The 15773-nt window shown below is 51.6% G+C and overlaps 1 protein-coding gene across 4 annotated transcripts; it reads right to left on the bottom strand.

The window, feature by feature from the left end:
* Positions 1-5928: 5928 nt before the first annotated feature.
* Slc27a5 (solute carrier family 27 member 5) lies at positions 5929-15771 on the bottom strand. Of its 4 annotated transcripts, XM_027921122.3 has the most exons (10): positions 13472-15653; positions 12915-13124; positions 12391-12549; positions 9679-9803; positions 7818-8012; positions 7642-7732; positions 6844-7042; positions 6622-6719; positions 6327-6457; positions 5929-6227 (listed from the first exon to the last, which is right to left on the bottom strand). In XM_027921122.3, exons 1-10 carry the CDS (start codon positions 14157-14159, stop codon positions 6051-6053), a joined length of 2073 nt encoding a protein of 690 aa, XP_027776923.2. In that variant the 5' UTR covers positions 14160-15653; the 3' UTR covers positions 5929-6050. The 4 variants fall into 4 exon arrangements, with proteins under 4 accessions (XP_027776923.2, XP_027776922.2, XP_027776925.2 ...); XM_027921121.2 differs by lacking the exons at positions 5929-6227; positions 6327-6457; positions 6622-6719 and adding an exon at positions 15691-15771 and having other exon boundaries at positions 7022-7732; positions 13472-14636; XM_027921124.3 differs by lacking the exons at positions 5929-6227; positions 6327-6457; positions 6622-6719 and having other exon boundaries at positions 7022-7732; positions 13472-13912; positions 14558-15653.
* Positions 15772-15773: the final 2 nt, after the last annotated feature.

Here is a 15773-nt window from a genome sequence, read left to right as displayed (position 1 = left end):
GCTCAGTCTTCAAAAATAGCAAATAAGACTCCAGACAATATGTAATCCTAGCTACTGAGTCAGGAGGATCACAAGCTCAAGGTCAGCCTGTGTAACTTAGCAAGATCCTGTCTCCAAAATTAAAAGGGCTGAGGATGTGGCTAGGGTTGTAGCTCGGTGGTAGAATGCCTGCCTAGCATAAGTATAAATTACTCAAGCTGGATGGGTCTGAGGATCCAGAATGAGATCTTGTTTATAACATTTATGCCCTTTGACCTGACACCTGCACTGACAGGGTTTGCTAAATAACTCATAACCTCTCTCAACTGCAGCTACCTTCACCTTAAAGTGGAACACCATTACAACCTACCGTATGGGATGCATTTGTAATGCCAGATTCATGGGACCTCAGTAGACCTCCAGGAGCCGAATCCGATGCAATCACAAGTGTCTTTATTGCCAGCTCGAGCCTGGACTCACAACCGTTCCCGTTGCAATGGTCCCGGTCCTTTGTCCAGTGAGATTTTATAGGTTTTGGGGGATACTCTATGCATCACAACATCACACAGCAAATCATTCCATACCGCAGGAAAGTCAAACAACAACTCTTTTTTTTTTTTATTGGTTGTTCAAAACATTACAAAGCTCTTGACATATCATTTCATACATTAGATTCAAGTGGGTTATGACAACAACTCTTTTTTTTTAAATATATTTTTTTAAAGAGAGAGTGGGAGAGGAGAGAGAGAATTTTTTTAATACTTATTTATTTTTTTTAGTTTTCAGCGGACACAACATCTTTGTTTGTATGTGGTGCTGAGGATCGAACCCGGGCCGCACGCATGCCAGGCGAGCGCGCTACCGCTTGAGCCACATCCCCAGCCCATGACAACAACTCTTAACATTGATTAGCACATTCACTGGCAGGAACAAGTTGGGTAAAGGTGATTGGCTAGTACAAGAGGGGGGGTTCCTTTGAACTGATTAGTTTAAACCACAAGGGGTGTACTTACTAAACTACATGGTTTCCCAACATGTTATCAACCACCATAAACTACTGGGGGTCATCTGGCATCCCAGGTATTTCCCTGTCTCATGCTGATTGGTGGTTGCTAGGGGGTTGCTATGGGTCCTCACCTAGCCTGACTGAGTCAGGGACACCTGGTGCAGCAGATCTCTCCTGTTATTTGTAGACAAACAACTCAGCAGGTGGGTATGTGCTTAGGAGTGCTCTGTGGGTTTTTCCAAGGACAAAGGTCACACCCACTTCCTTTGTCAGGCTTTGCGCTGAGGTAGAGGCTGGTTTCTCAAAAATGGAGTCCCACTAGTTTCTCACATGAAAGGGTAAGATAAGGTGTCGATTGAAAAGTACCAGCCCTAGCTTGGCCCCCAGGCACCCCATGAGTGTTCTCAGACACAAGTTTATTCCTATAGTTGTTTATGATGATTCTCTCAAATGACAGGCAAGACAGACAACATGTCTGTCAGGAGCTGCCACATAGGAACCAAATGCCCCTTAGCCTTGAGCAATGAGAATGTGGAGATGTGACAAGCCAGCCATGGGGTGTGTGTGTGTGTGTGTGTGTGTGTGTGTGAGAGAACTACGAGCATTGAGTGCCAAAGTGGACTGAACCCACGTTGCCCTCTGTTTGGGTGGGCCTTGCTCGGTCTTTTCGCTGGCTCTGCCTGTGATCCCCACACAGCTCATGAGATGGGCATGACCTCCCTAGATGTCAGTCAGCCTGCTGACAGTAGACAACACAAAGCTAGACTCAACCCCCTGGAACCTGACCCCTGGCCTCATTTGAATAGCTTCTCCCCAATAAAAGGGTTCAGCTCCTCTCTCTCTTTCCACGGACATCTAAGATCAGAGGAGCTGTCACAAGACCCAAGAAAATGGTATTTCTCGGGCTGGGGATGTGGCTCAAGCGGTAGCGCGCTCGCCTGGCATGCGTGCGGCCCAGGTTCGATCCTCAGTACCACATACAAAGATGTTGTGTCCGCCAATAACTAAAAAATAAATATTAAAAAAATTCTCTCTCTCTCTTTAAAAAAAAAAAGAAAGAAAAAGAAAATGGTATTTCTCTGTCTCTGTGTGATTGTTTCATGCCAGCCCAGTTCACCTGGAGTGACCTTAAGTGTTTAGTCGTGGGATGTGATACACGTCCACTCTGCAGATGAAGAAACTGAGGCCCTGAGTGACATCAGAGCAAAGATGCCAAAAGCAAAGACACTAGTTAACCCTTATGGGAAAATTTCCTTTCCCCTTTCTAGATAAACATCCTTCAAGGTAACATCCTTTCAAACATCCTTCAAGGTAAATATGGGGTAGACATCTGCCCCATTTTAAATTAGAGGAAACTGAGGCATGTGGGTGGGGGCAGGTGGTTCTAGGGACTTGCCCCAGGTCATGCAGCCAATAAGTGGCTGCCTTTCTTCATGCTGCAAGTTCTGGGATCCAAAGACAGGTTCAAATCTACCACCATTCCCACTCTCCTCTGCATCTGGAACATGTCACCTGGTAATCTGTTCACTGGTGGTTTCCTCAGTCCACATTTCAGATGCTGGCTTTTTCTGATAGTAGGAAATACAGTGACATGGCCTCACTGCCCAGGACTCCTCAAACTTCTTGCCACAGGAATGCAACATTACTTATTTGCAGACAACTAAAATTTAACACCCACTCACAGTGTGGTACATGCAAAAATCCTGATACCTGGACAAAGGGTAGCACGAGATTAAGGGCGACCTTGTGCAGGAGCTCGGGGAAGCCTAGCGAGCACGGCTTGTCAGATCTCAATGGAGGGTCATAAGACACGACAGGCACAGGACCACAGCGGAGGTGGCCAGCACCCACCTCTGCTGTTTCATACATGCACTCCAACCTCCCCCTGGGCTGCGATCTGCTTTCAGAGGGTACAAAGACCTTAATGTAACAATGACCTACTAAGTTCATGGCAGGAGAGCCATCCCGAGGGCCAGCCTCTGTTGCTAGGTGCCCACTGTCAAATGATATCAGACCTTTTGTGTACCGGGGGGAGCAAGCTGAGGCTGCAACAGTAATGGCCAGCTCCTGCTGCTGTGTTCATACAACTTCTAGCTCCCTTTCTGACCAGAGTCCTTCCTAAGAGAAATGGTGTCTGCAACAGGAGACAACCCTGGGCCCCAGTCGGTGGCAAAGTTCGAGCCTCTACTATCATATCCACACAGCTATAAAGGCCTTCGTTGCCAGGCTATTGACCTCCTGGGACAAACAGGAATGTGAATGAATGCAATGACCTACTCTCTGCCGGGGAGGAGAGCTGGACCCCAGTGGGCCCAGATCTCAGACCAGTTGTGTAAAGGATCCGCAGTTCTGTGGGGAGCACAAGCAACCTCATCAGCTGGGAAAGTCAGAGAAAGGGCAGATGACAGCAACGGGAGTCGATCACAGTGGCCAGCAGGCACAGATGACAGATTCTCAAAGCCAGACCCCAACTGACAGGACCAGAACCTGGGAGAGGTGCAGTCGGTCCTCTCCCCAAGTTGACCCGCAAAGCTTCAGTGTCTACCAGGCGGACGTTTGTGGAGCTACTACGGCTCTGCTGCTGGCTTCAAAGGCCAGTCAGGTCTCCTGTGGGCCCTTGGATCAGGAGGCCAAGGCTCCCCCAAGGGCTCAAAGGAACTTCAACCCAGAGTGCTGCCCAGGGACAGCCTAATGCAGGTGCTACTGCTATGTGGTTCTCGCCGTCCGCGCCCCAGAGGTGAGACCAGCATCCCCCACGGAAGATCCAGCCTCAAGGCAGAGCCGCAGCTGCTTCTGCGGAGGCCGGCTCACCCACAGCTCCCACCGCGCCAGATGGCACCTCTGTGCTCCAGATGGGAGGACCAGCCTGGGGACCTGGCACCTGGTCGCCAAGCGCCTGAGGGGACTTCCGGGACCCTGAGGGCAGCTCGCCCTGGAGGTGGCACCTACCGACCTCTTGCGGCACCGGAGGGCACTCCCATTCTGGCACCTAGCAAAGGCCCACCATGTCCCAGGAAACACTTCCAGTCATTTTCTAAAGGCTTCAGATTGGGGTCTGGGACGTCTCCCAGGAGCCCAGGCTGGCGACCCTATGTCTGCTCCATGCCCTCCCCACCCCACCGGCCCCAAACTCCTCAGGGTTTTGCACGTGTTGCTGCTCCCTGCCTGGAACGGTCCACTCCCTTTTTGTCCTAGGCCAGTGCCCTCCACTCTTTTCCGATCACCTATTCACATTTCTCCCCACATCCTGCAGGCCGCAGGTCACAGGGCATCCTTCCCTTCTACTACACCAGCCCAACCCAGGCCCTGTAGCCTCGGGAAGCCCAAAAGACCCACAGATGGAGTCGAAACTCTCTTGGAGCAGCGGCTCTCATATCTTTGGCTTTGTCCAAACGGGACCTCCCCTCCTCCCCCAAATCAGGTCTCTGGTAGAGGACTCTGGAGTAAGGTCCTGGGGAGCACTGGGGGATATGGCTTTTCTCTATTTTCTTCTTCTTCTCCTCCTCCTCTTTTTTTTCGTACCAGGGATAGTACCAGCAGCACTTAACCACTGAGCCACACCCCCAGCCCTTTAGAGACACTGTCTTGATGAGTTACTTAGTGCCTTGCTAAATTGCTGAGGCTGGCTTTGAACTTGCAGTCCTCCTGGTGCTGCTAGGATTACAGGCGTGCGCCACCAGCCTGGCTGCTTCTCTGTTTCCTTAGCCAGCTAGACACAGACTTCTATGTTCACAGTCGAATTTATTCTCGCTGTGGCAAAACCCAGAGTCACTGCCAGCCCTGCTGGGATAACAACACAATTATGCAGGTCCAAGATGGAGATGACAGGGGTGTGGACGTGAGGATGGCCTTAGGCCTGAACCTAAGCAACCCCAATTTATTTTTTACCTTTATTTTATTTATTTATTTTTACGTGGTGCTGAGAATCGAACTCAGGGCCTCGCACGTGCTAGGCGAGCTCTCTACCGCTGAGCCACAACCCCAGCCCCAGCAACTCCATTTTAAAACTCAAGTTTGAATCATGCAGTCTCACCAGGCACACCTAAAGGAGCCCTCCAGTATGGCCCTCAGCCACAAACAAGTCACTTCTTCCCACCCTAATAAACTCAGAGTGAAGCCTCTGGCAGGCTGTCCTCACTGATTAGAGGGAAAAGCGCTTGATAAGAGAGAAAGGTGGAAAGATTAGGTTGGGGACCACCAGACCAGTTGTCACTGAGATCCCAGTGGCAGTTGATAAGGATTGAAAGGGGGGTCAAAAGCCCCAAAATTTGGTATAAATAATAGAGCAAATGAACAGACATTCAGCCATCCAGCCAACAAGGATGTCCTCACTCTGAGAGCCTGATGAGGACCTGACAACCCAATACTTTTTGTCATTTGCTGATCCTCTGCAGTTTCCTCACCACTCTCAAACTTTACAACCACATCTTGACCCTGGTGATAGCCGCAACTTGTGCCTAGGACCCTCTCCTTAACTGGCCATCAGCTCCACCCCAGGAGAAGCCTGCCTTGGTTCCTGACCGGATCACCGCAGTCTGAGTGAGTGTGCATCTGCTGGACTTAAAGCCTAAGGCTTGAGAGGGTTTTTTTTTTTTTTAATTTTTTTTGTAGTTATAGATGAACACAATGCCTTTATTTTATTTGTTTATTTTTATGTGGTGCTGAGGATCAAACCCCATGCCTCATGCATGCTAGGCAAGTGCTCTGCCGCTGAGCTGTGTAGCCCCAGCCCAAGGCTTGAGACTTTGGATCTGACACTTGAACATCAAGCACATCATGATTAAGTGTGTTTGCACTGCTTAGAATTAATCTAGAATTGTTTGCTGTGAATTGATTATGTCTATTGCAGTGCCTAGAATTAAGGATTGTTGTTTTCTTGATTAAGAACGCCTAGAGTGAAATTGTAGCGAGTGATTTGAGTGAATAAATCATTTACCAGGGCAGAAGCGTGGGCACATTCTTTATTTCTCCACGTGGACTGCAGGAGTCGCATCTTTCGCCCAGAGCCACAGTGGGTGGGTATTGGTCTCTGCCCCCTCGTCTGGCCCGAGTGCTGGCCAGGTGGTCAGAGCTTCCAGGTTCCTTCACACACAGCCTGGTATATGTCTGCTGTCAGGGGCCGGAAGGCCTGGACCCGGTGGTCCAGTATGAACACGGGGTCAACGATGACACTCACATCAAAGCCCTCACGCACCAAACGGGGCTTCACCAATTTGAACGTGCTTGTGATCTCCAGTGCCTCCTACAGGGCGGTGACGGTGACGACGACTGTGAAACTCCTCTGTGAAACCCTGGGCCGCGATCCCTCACCCGCTTCTCGTGGCGGCCCGCCCTGGCTTACCTGGACACGGACGAAATGCGGGACGGCATACGCAGGGAGCCAAGCACGGACATGCTGATACAGCTTCTGCCCATCGAAAGTTTGGCCCGGAGCCAGCTGCACGGCAGCCATGCCCACCTTCCCCTCGCACCCTGGGAAGCACACTTGTCACTCTCGGCTGGCCCTCCAACCTGGCCAGTGGCTGTGACACTGGACATTAAGCCACTGTGTCACAGCAGTTCCCCTGGCAGAATCGAAATAACCACCCTCCGCCCACAAAGCTTTTGGAGGTTTAAAACAAGCAAACTCCTCGCACCTGGCACACCCACGCCGTAGACATTCGCTTCCTGCAGGAAGTCCACCCGCGACAGCACGCCCTCCACTTCCCTGGTGGAGACGTTCTCACCCTTCCATCTGCAGGGGCGGGAGCCGAGGCTTGGGACCACGCCCCCGGAGGCGGGAAGCCCCGCCTCCCCCTCGGCGCCGTCTCCTCCGGGTCCCTGGGGCCGCGAGGCCCCGCCCCCAGCCCGGCCCCGACCGGAAGGTGTCTCCCAGGCGGTCACGGAAGTAGAGGAAGCCTGCGCCGTCCAGGGCCAGGACGTCCCCGGTGTTGAAGTAAAGGTCGCCCCGGCGCCGCACGTCCCACACCAGTTTCCGCTTCGACTGCTCTCGGGGCCCGCGGTAGCCCAGAAAAGGGTGGCGGCCGAGGACCCGCGTCAACAAGAGACCGGCCTCCCCTGCAGGAGGAGGAGGAGAGGATACAGAGGGACGCAGGACCTCGGCCGCCGCCAGCCCCGCCTCAGTTTCCCCAGGGTGGTGGACTCTTCACCTGGCACAAACAGCGGGGAGACAGAAACCCGGGGAGGGAGAGCAGGGGTAAAGACCCCGGCGAGACGGGCACCGGCAGACAGACGCGAAGTACAGGGGCCTCGGGGAACCCGTGAGAAACAGGAAAAGCATGACAAGGGATGGGCAAGAAAAAAATGGCGGTGGGAAGACCGACACGGCCAGGTCCTGGCAAGGCCCCAGGAGAGAAGACAAGGAGGTACAGGACAGGGGACTGATGCCCGAGAGGCTGTGACCCCCGCAGAAAGCTCAAGAAAACAACTCAGACACCTGGAGACCCCATAGTGAGAGCAAGAGACTGAGGCAGGGGGCTGGCCCCAGGTGGTAGTCAGACAGCCCAGGGCCTGGGAGATCAGATGAGGGCTGCAGACACCCCCGGTTGGCACCGATCTCAAGGCTTTGGGCCGCTTGTCCCAGAGGTGGAGGAGGAGACTACAAGTGTCCACCAGGGTGTCCACTCCTCCAACAGCAGAGAAAACTACCTCCATACCTGGCTCCACAGGGATGCAGAAGCCCTGCTTGTCCCTCACAGGTTCCGCTGCCTCTGTGTCAAACTGCACAAGCTCAAAGGGAGACAGTACCTGGGGTGGAGGGTAGCGGGCATTGGCAGAGGTCCTCTGGGGTCAGCCTCAAGGCCACTGTAACCTGGGTGCCCTACCCACTCACTCGCAGGAGGCAGTTTGTCTTGCCCACAGCCCCACAGTGCCCCGGATAGTTCACAAAGCCCATGTTGCCCTCCGTGGAGCCATAGAATTCCCAAATCCGAATGGGACCGAAACGCTGCTGGAAGGTTTCCCACACATCTGCCCGAAGTCCATTGCCCATTGCAAGACGGACTGTATGTGTCTGGTCCTCTGGTCGCTGCAAAGACATCACAAGAAGAGTGAGGAGGAGACAGCATGTCCAGGAACCTTTTCCCAGGGGAGGGGGCTATCTTGGGTCCTTATCTTAGGAGTTATCCTGGGGGATGACCTGTAACTAGATCTACTTGGGATTGTTTTTTATTATTATTATTATTTTAGTTGTCAATGGACCTTTATTTTATTCATTTATATGTAGTTCTGAGAATCAAACCAGTGCCTCACAGGTACTAGGCAAGTGCTCTACCACTGCGCTTTGACCCCAGCCCCTACTTGAGGTTCTTCAGGATATTTATTGCCGAGTTACCTGTAGAAGTTACCTGAGAGCTTTGCCTCGGGAAAGTTACCTGGAGGTCGCTCCTAGGTTATCTGGAGGCCTACCTAGGTTGACTGCAGACCACATCCATCTGGGGGTCTTACTGGGGAGGAATATGTGGGGTCTCACCTGGGGGTAGTTACCTGGAACTCTGACCTGGCAGGGGTCACCTAAGGTAATCTAGAAGGGAGCCTTACCTAGAAGGCAATCTAGAATTAAGGTAATCTAGAAGGGAGCCTTACCTAGAAGGCTTACTCAGGAACCTTTATTTGAAGGTAACCAGGGGAGTGACTTAAAGCCTCATCTTGAGCAGTTACCTGAAGCCTTTCTCTGAGTTACCTTGAACCTTAACTGGGAGGGATACCTGGGGACCTTGCCTAGAGATAGTTACCTGGGAACCATACCTTATTGCTCTGTAGGAGGATGTGAGTTTACCCTTGAGCTACACCCTGTCTGGGCACTTTACATATATTTAATTTATTTAATTTTGACAATACCCCCTCAGGTAGGGGCTATTCTTATCTATATTTTTCAAATGATGACACTGGTAAAGTCACCTGCCCAAGCTAATCATCAAAAGTTCCCCAACCTTGTGGATAATTCATTATACACAATGAATTACCTGAGGAACCTGGCTGAGTTCAACACTTGAATTTTCCCAGGGTGCTGGAGATGGAACCCCGGGCTTCACACATGCTAAATGCATGCTCTACCTTTGAGCTACACCCCATAGGACCAAAGGTGCCAACTGTCGGGAGCTGCCACATAGGAACCAAGAGCCCCTGAGCCTTGAGCCATGAGAATGTGGAGATGTGGCGAGCCAGCCGTGGGCTGTGTGTGTGAACTATGAGCACCGAGCACACAAAGTGGACTGAACCCACGTTGCCCCTCTGTTTGGGCGAGCTTGGCTCTGGTCTTTTCGCTGGCTCTGCCTGTGATCTCCACACAGCTCATGAGATGGGCATGGCCTTCCTAGATGTCAGTCGGCCTGCTGACAGTAGACAACACAAAGCTAGACTCAACCCCCTGAAACCTGACCCCTGGCCTCATTTGAATGGCTTCTCCCCAATAAAGGGTTCAGCATGTGCCTCTCTCTCTTTCCACAGACCTCTCAGGTCAGAGGAGCCATCACAAGACCCAAAGAAAAAGGTGTTCCTCTGTCTCTGTGCGATCATTTCATGCAGCCCAGTGAAATGATCCCTTCACCTGGAGTGACCTTGAGTGTTTAGCTGTGGGAGGAAACAACCAACCCCTACCAGTACCTGAATCTTGTCTAAGAATTCTACTTGGGATATTATCTGGGATTCCATGCCTGGAGTATTCAACATGAAACCTCATCCTAGAGCCTCACCTGGGGACCACCACACAGGTACCGCAGGATCTCGCCCACATACAGGATCACTGTCACACCATGCTGCCGGCAATCATTCCAGAAGCGGGAGGCAGAAAATTTGGGGGCCAGGACACAGGTGGCTCCTGGGAGGAAGAGAAGGAGTGAGTTTCAAATCATGCTTCCGAGTAACTGTGAGAAACTGCTTTGAATGTGCGATTGTGGCATGTTAGAACATAGGTCGATGTCAGTCTCATTTCTGTGTCTTGGCCCAGCAGGACTACTCCCCTGGGAAGAGTATAGGGAGGCCTGGATTCAAGTCTCGTTTCCAGAAGTGTGCAAAGCTCAGTACCTGGTATAAAGCAGACACTGCCAAATAGGGCTGGCGATGAATCATTCTCAGATTTGATAAGTGAATGACTAGTAAAGTAGATGGGTAAGTGGGAGGATGGGTATGGTGGGTGGGTGGAAAGGTGACTTGTGGGTAGATAGATTGGATGGGGAATGCATGGATGGATGAGTGGGTGGTGGCAGGGGTGGGTGGATACCTGGATAGATGGGTGAATAGAAAGATGGATGGATAGGTGTGAGGGTGGATGAATGGACAGGTAAGTAGGTAGAGAGATGGATGGGAGAATGGGTGAGGAGGAAGGTGAGTCATTGGATGGGAGGTTTGGTAGGAGGGCATATAGTATTGGCAGATGGCACATGGATCAGTGATAATATTTTGGGGCCACTGTGTTCACTCCAGGAAAGTGATTCTTCCCTCCTGACCCCTATATGGCATCTGGTTCATCATCCTGCACCCAAGGGGTAGCTGCTTGTGTGCCTGGTGAGGTAACAAACGTGTCTTCTCTGAGACTGTGTTTTTTGGGGAAAAGTAACAATGCTCTCTGTGAAAACACAACCCAGGTCACTGAAATTGGCAGTTTTGCTTCCAATCCCTAAGGAAACATCTGAATTGCAAAAGAAGCAACTAGGGAACCTTGATGGAGAGATTTCCCAGTCCATCTCAACCTCTCTAAGGCAGGTAACAGACATAAGTGCCCCCGGTGTGACAAAGGAGGAATCACCAGCCACCCCTCACCAAGATTCTTGTCAGAAATAACAGAAATCAGTGCTGGGGGTGTAGTTCGGTGGTAGAGAATTTGTTCAGTATGTCCGAGTCCCTAGATTCAAGCCCCAGCATGTGAACAAATAGCAAAACAAAGCAGAAACTGAACCTAAAAACCCTTTAGAAGGCCTTTTAATCTTACAGGAAATCTCGGAGGAAAGAGGAATGGACACCTAACAAGTAAACGAAACACGGAGACTTTAACTGTAAAAAAGCAATTGGGGAGGGCTGTGGTTGTGGCTCAGTGACAGAGTGCTTGTCTGGTGTGTGTGAGGCACTGGGTTCAATCCTCAGCACCATATAAAAATAAATAAAGTATTATGTCCATCTACAACTAAAAAAAAAAAAGGCAATTGGGGAAATTTGAATATGGACTTGACACAAAATAGTACTAAATGGTTACGGTTCTTTTTTTTTTTTTTTCTTTTTTAAATTTAGAGATGGGGTCTGGCTAAGTTACTTAGGGCCTCACTAAGTTGCTGAGCCCTGGTACCACAAAACAAACAAAAAAGTCTAGAATTTCCTCTAAAATAATCTGAAAAGAAGAGTACATATAGAAATAAAACTGGCACCATGTTGACAACTGTTGAAGGTGGGCAAGGATATATAAGACACCAGCAAATTATCTGTACTTTTGTGTGTTTGAGATTTTCCACAAGAAGCTGGGCATCATGGCACACACCTGTAGTCCCAGCTGCTCAGGAGGCTGAAGCAAGATATTCTCCTGAATCCAGGAGTTCAAGACAAGTCTGAGTGGCTTAGCAAGCAAGATTCTGTCTCAAAAATACACACATTTAGGGCATAGAGTTGTGGCTCAGTGGTAGAGCGCTCGCCTAGCACATGCAAGGCCCTAGGTTCAATCCTCAGCACCACATAAAAATAAATAAAACAAAGGTATTGTGTCCAATTACAACTTAAAAAAAAAATTAAAAATACATATATTTAAGCCAGGCAGGGTGGCGCATGCCTGTAATCCCAGTGGCTCAAGAGGCTGAGACAGGAGGATTGTGGTTCAAAGCCAGCCTCAGCACAGTGAGGTGCTAAGCAACTCAACTCAGTGAGACCCTGTCTCTAAATAAAATCCAAAATAGGGCTGGGGATGTGGCTCAGTGGCTGAGTGCCTCTGAGTTCAATCCCTAGTACAGACAAACAAACAAACAAACAAACATGTATTTCTGTGATAAAAATGTTTATATGGGCTGGGGATGTGGGTCAAGTGGTAGCGTGCTTGCCTAGCATGTGTGAGGCACTGGGTTTGATTCTCAGCACCACATAAAAATAAAATAAAGATATTGTGTCCACCTAAAACTAAAAAATAAATATTTTTTAAAAATATTTATATATAAGCTAGACACAGGGGAACATGCCTATAGTCTCAGCGACTGGGGAGACTAAGCCAGGAGGATTGTGAGTTTGAGGCCTGCATCAGCAAATTAGTGAGAATGTGTCTCAAAAGCAAAAATAAAAAGGACTGGAGTATAGCTCAGTGAGTTTAATCCCCAAGCAACACACACACACACACGAGAACCTGGGGTACTGGGTTGTCGCCGTGAGCACCCTACCCTGACACCCACTCCAATGGTTCCACTGATTGGAGGGATTTTCAGAGAAGGGCTTACCAAGCTCTAAGCAGCTGAGGATCCCAACAACAAGCCCCATCACATGGTACAAAGGCAGGACACTGTAGACCACATCATCAGCTGTGGCCCCACAAAAGGGCAGCATCTTGGTCATCTGTAGTACACGCTCATGTGAGAGGATGGCTGGCTTTGGGAGCCCTGGGGAAGGAAGGAGTGGGAAGGTGAGTGGTGAAAGGCTAGCACGGAAGAGCCCAGAACAGAGGGGCAGCTCTCCAGTCAGGCACTGGGCTTCAGGCCTCAGAGGGGTCAAGTGGGAATTTGTGGCTGCATTCCGAGGCTGAATTCCAATAGGGAGTAATAGGTAAAGACTAACGGTCAGTAGGGTTTCAGTTCTACTTATTGGACAGAGGCAGGATTTCTGCATTGACCACCCAGATCACACTGGGAATCAGAGTCAAGACCAGATGTCTGAATCAGAAGGCAGGTGTCAGAGGACAAGTGGCAGGCACAGGACAAGTCAGGGTTGTGTAAGAGGCGGGGCTGGGGCTGAGGGGTACCCTCACCGGTGGTCCCTGAGGTGTAGATGAACAGGGCAGGGCTTTGCCATGTGACCTCAGCACGCAGGTCAGCAGGCACTGGGTCAGAAGGAGCAGCCTCCAGGGCAGCCCCCAGAGCCCCCACACCTGGCGTAGGGGAGACATGACTGAGGTAGAAGCAGCGGATGTTCTCAGCCTGCAGCTCAGGAAGGACTTCTTCCAGGTTCTCTTTAAGATCTGCAGGAATGGCCAGAGGAAAACTGAGGCAAAGCTTACCTGTGAGGTCAAGCGGGGTACCCAAGACCCAGAGGCAGACAGCAACTAGCATTCTTGGGCAAAGAATTCCATAATTAGTAATTTTATTTCTTTTTTGCAAAGAAGGATTGAAACAGTAATTTTGGAAAAATCACAACCATTGGCCCCAGGATTAGTTTCCAATTATGCCAACTTTTGACCCTAATTATCTGTGACATGAGCAGACGGGAGCAAAGGGCTCTCTTCCCACCCCCCACCAGAACTTCTGACCTTCAGTCCAACCCTGGCCCCTATCCCCTTCCCTCCTCCACTGGCCCTGGGGCCCTCACCTGTGTCCACTACCAGCAGCTGTGCCCCAGAGCTCAGCACAGAGTGCACCAGGGGTGTCCCCCGGACATGTGGGTTGATCCAAGCCACTGGGCAGCCCAGTTTGGCCAGCCCCAGCCACACGGTCAGAGCAGGAATGGCCTGGGAAGTCAGTACCAGGAGGGCAGCTGGCTTCCTGACACCCAGGCCTGTGGGTTTGCCCAGCTCATTCTTAAGGGCCCATGCTGCCTGGCAGGCCCGGGCATCTAGCTCACCAATGGTGACCGAGCAGGCCCCGTGCCCTGTCCACACCAAGGACACCCGACCAGGTTGTGCTCTTGCTTGTCGCTCGAAGGCATCCACAAAGGTGTCGGGAGGCTGTCGGCTCAACTGTGTCCTGATGTTCCATCCTAGGTAGAGGATCTTGGCCAAGTAGGCCATATCTGCAGGCAGCCAGCGTAGCCCTGGGGGTGGCCGGGCAGGCGACAGAATCAGGGTCAGAAGCACAGCCACCAGGCTCAGCCAGTGGGACATCCAGAAGCTGATCCAGGGCTGTGCCAATACCACCAGGCCAAGCAGCAGTAAGCAGGTAGGGTCTCCCAGGAGCCATCGCAGGGTCAGTGCCACAGCCGGTAGCCATATGGGCTGCTCCAGACCCCACAGCAGTAGCAGCAAGAACAGCAGAAAGGCCAGCCACTGCCTGATACCCATGGCACCAGCTCTGTCCTTGGAGAAGTGGCTGTGGAAGGCACTCACCTCTGTCCCTGGGTTTCCTGGCCTTGGCCTCCTGCCCTCAGAGCAGCCCGTCCACCCCTCCCCCAGATGATGGCCCAGGCACTGACAGTGGCTGCCCCGCCCTTGGCTCTTTTCCTCCTATTTGTTTTCTCTTCTGGTCTTGTGTACAGTCCCAGCCCTTCTGGCCTGTTTACCAGGCCTGTCCCCCTGTCTGCTGCAGGCCTCAGGGCCCCCAGGTCTCTCTTCTTGAGCACAAATGCCAGTCTCCTTTCTGCTTGTCCTGCTTATCTAGTTCTCTTTCCAGTGTGGGGACAAGTATATGGAGTACTGCATACACGGCATACGTTAAGGGTGTTGAGCAGCAGACCACTTACCCCATAGGCGCAGCCCTGGGTGTGAGGCCCTGTGTGGCAGTCCCTGTGCTTGCTCCGTGGCCCACTCCTAGATTGGTCGCTGCAAGAATAGTTGGCAGAAATTGCATGGGTGGCTGCCTGTCATCTGCTTAGCCACTGCCTGAGTACCTGGTAACTGTGCAATAAAATCAGACCTGCTGCCGGCTTGGTCTCCGGAGGTCTGGATTAGCGACTCTGCAGCCACCCTCTATTCTATCCTGTTCCATGGACCTCCTTGCTGGACGAGAGAGCCCAGGCATTCCAGGGCTGGGAACTGCCTCCTTCCCCTTCCATCCATGCTTACTATATTCTAGGCATTTGGGAGACAGTCAGAAATCCCGGCACTGGAAGTGTTTCATTCAAGTCAAATGGAAAAGCTTCAGACGCTCTGCTGACCTCACTGGGTGGTCCTCCTGCAGTACTCACTGACCCCTTGGGGAGATGAGGTTCTGCTGGGTCAAGCCTCTTGTTCCCAGTGATCAGGCCTCCCTAACCTCCTTCCAGGTGCACAGCAAGAGCTCAGAAAATGAACACCTGCAATGCCTGAACTCAAGCCTAGCTGTCCACCACAGGCCTGCACTGGGACTCTGCCTCACCCCCACATCAACAGGGATTGAGCTTGGGGTTCAGAAGCTGAACTCTTCCTGTGATGTGTGGTTTCCCCTTGCCTCTGGAGGCAGTGACAAGTAGGACTAGGGCATGGCCCTGCTGGCTGTAACCCCCTGCACTGGATCCAAATCCTTAAAGCAGGGTACCCAATCCAGGAGCTGTCAGTGCACTGGAGGTGGGAGAAGGGGGAGTGTGACCCCCTCTGGGTTGGCAGAGGTCTGATGTGCAAGGTCCTGTGACATCATCTTAATGGGGGTGGCCACCTTCATCCACCCAGCCCTGGGGTCTCTGGCTGTTCTTGCACCTTCCCCCAGGGCCAACTAATTCACACTGCACTCTAGTACCTGGCACCCGGGAACAAAGGTAGGTATCCTGGGCTCACATACCCTGAAGCAGCCTGGCTCCAAAGGACCCCCTGGGTGAGTTTTGTGGTGCCCCTCATTTCAGACGGAGGGCCTGGCCTACAGCTCTGAGTGAACTGACCTTCAGTCATATATGCAACTCACCCTAGATACCCAGAACAGAATCCCATGGCAGGGTGCTGCCCAGAAACGTGGATGCCGAAGCCTGATGTTCCTAGCCCAGCCAG

The sequence above is a fragment of the Marmota flaviventris genome, chromosome 18 (assembly GCF_047511675.1).
Source record: "Marmota flaviventris isolate mMarFla1 chromosome 18, mMarFla1.hap1, whole genome shotgun sequence".
NCBI classification, from domain to species: Eukaryota; Metazoa; Chordata; class Mammalia; order Rodentia; family Sciuridae; genus Marmota; species Marmota flaviventris.
The sequence above is the reverse complement of the archived record's forward strand: the minus strand, read 5'-3'. Positions and strand labels throughout refer to the sequence as shown.

What these genes read in the sequence shown, in the direction of transcription:
- Slc27a5 (XM_027921121.2), bottom strand. Translation starts at nt 14,159, where the DNA reads ATGGGTATCAGGCAGTGGCTGGCCTTTCTGCTGTTCTTGCTGCTACTG. An exon ending in CTACACCTCAGGGACCACCG is followed by an intron (nt 12,550 to 12,914) that starts GTGAGGGTACCC and finishes TTCCTTCCCCAG; the next exon opens with GGCTCCCAAAGCCAGCCATC. An exon ending in CCTCAGCTGCTTAGAGCTTG is followed by an intron (nt 9,804 to 12,390) that starts GTAAGCCCTTCT and finishes TCTTCCTCCCAG; the next exon opens with GAGCCACCTGTGTCCTGGCC.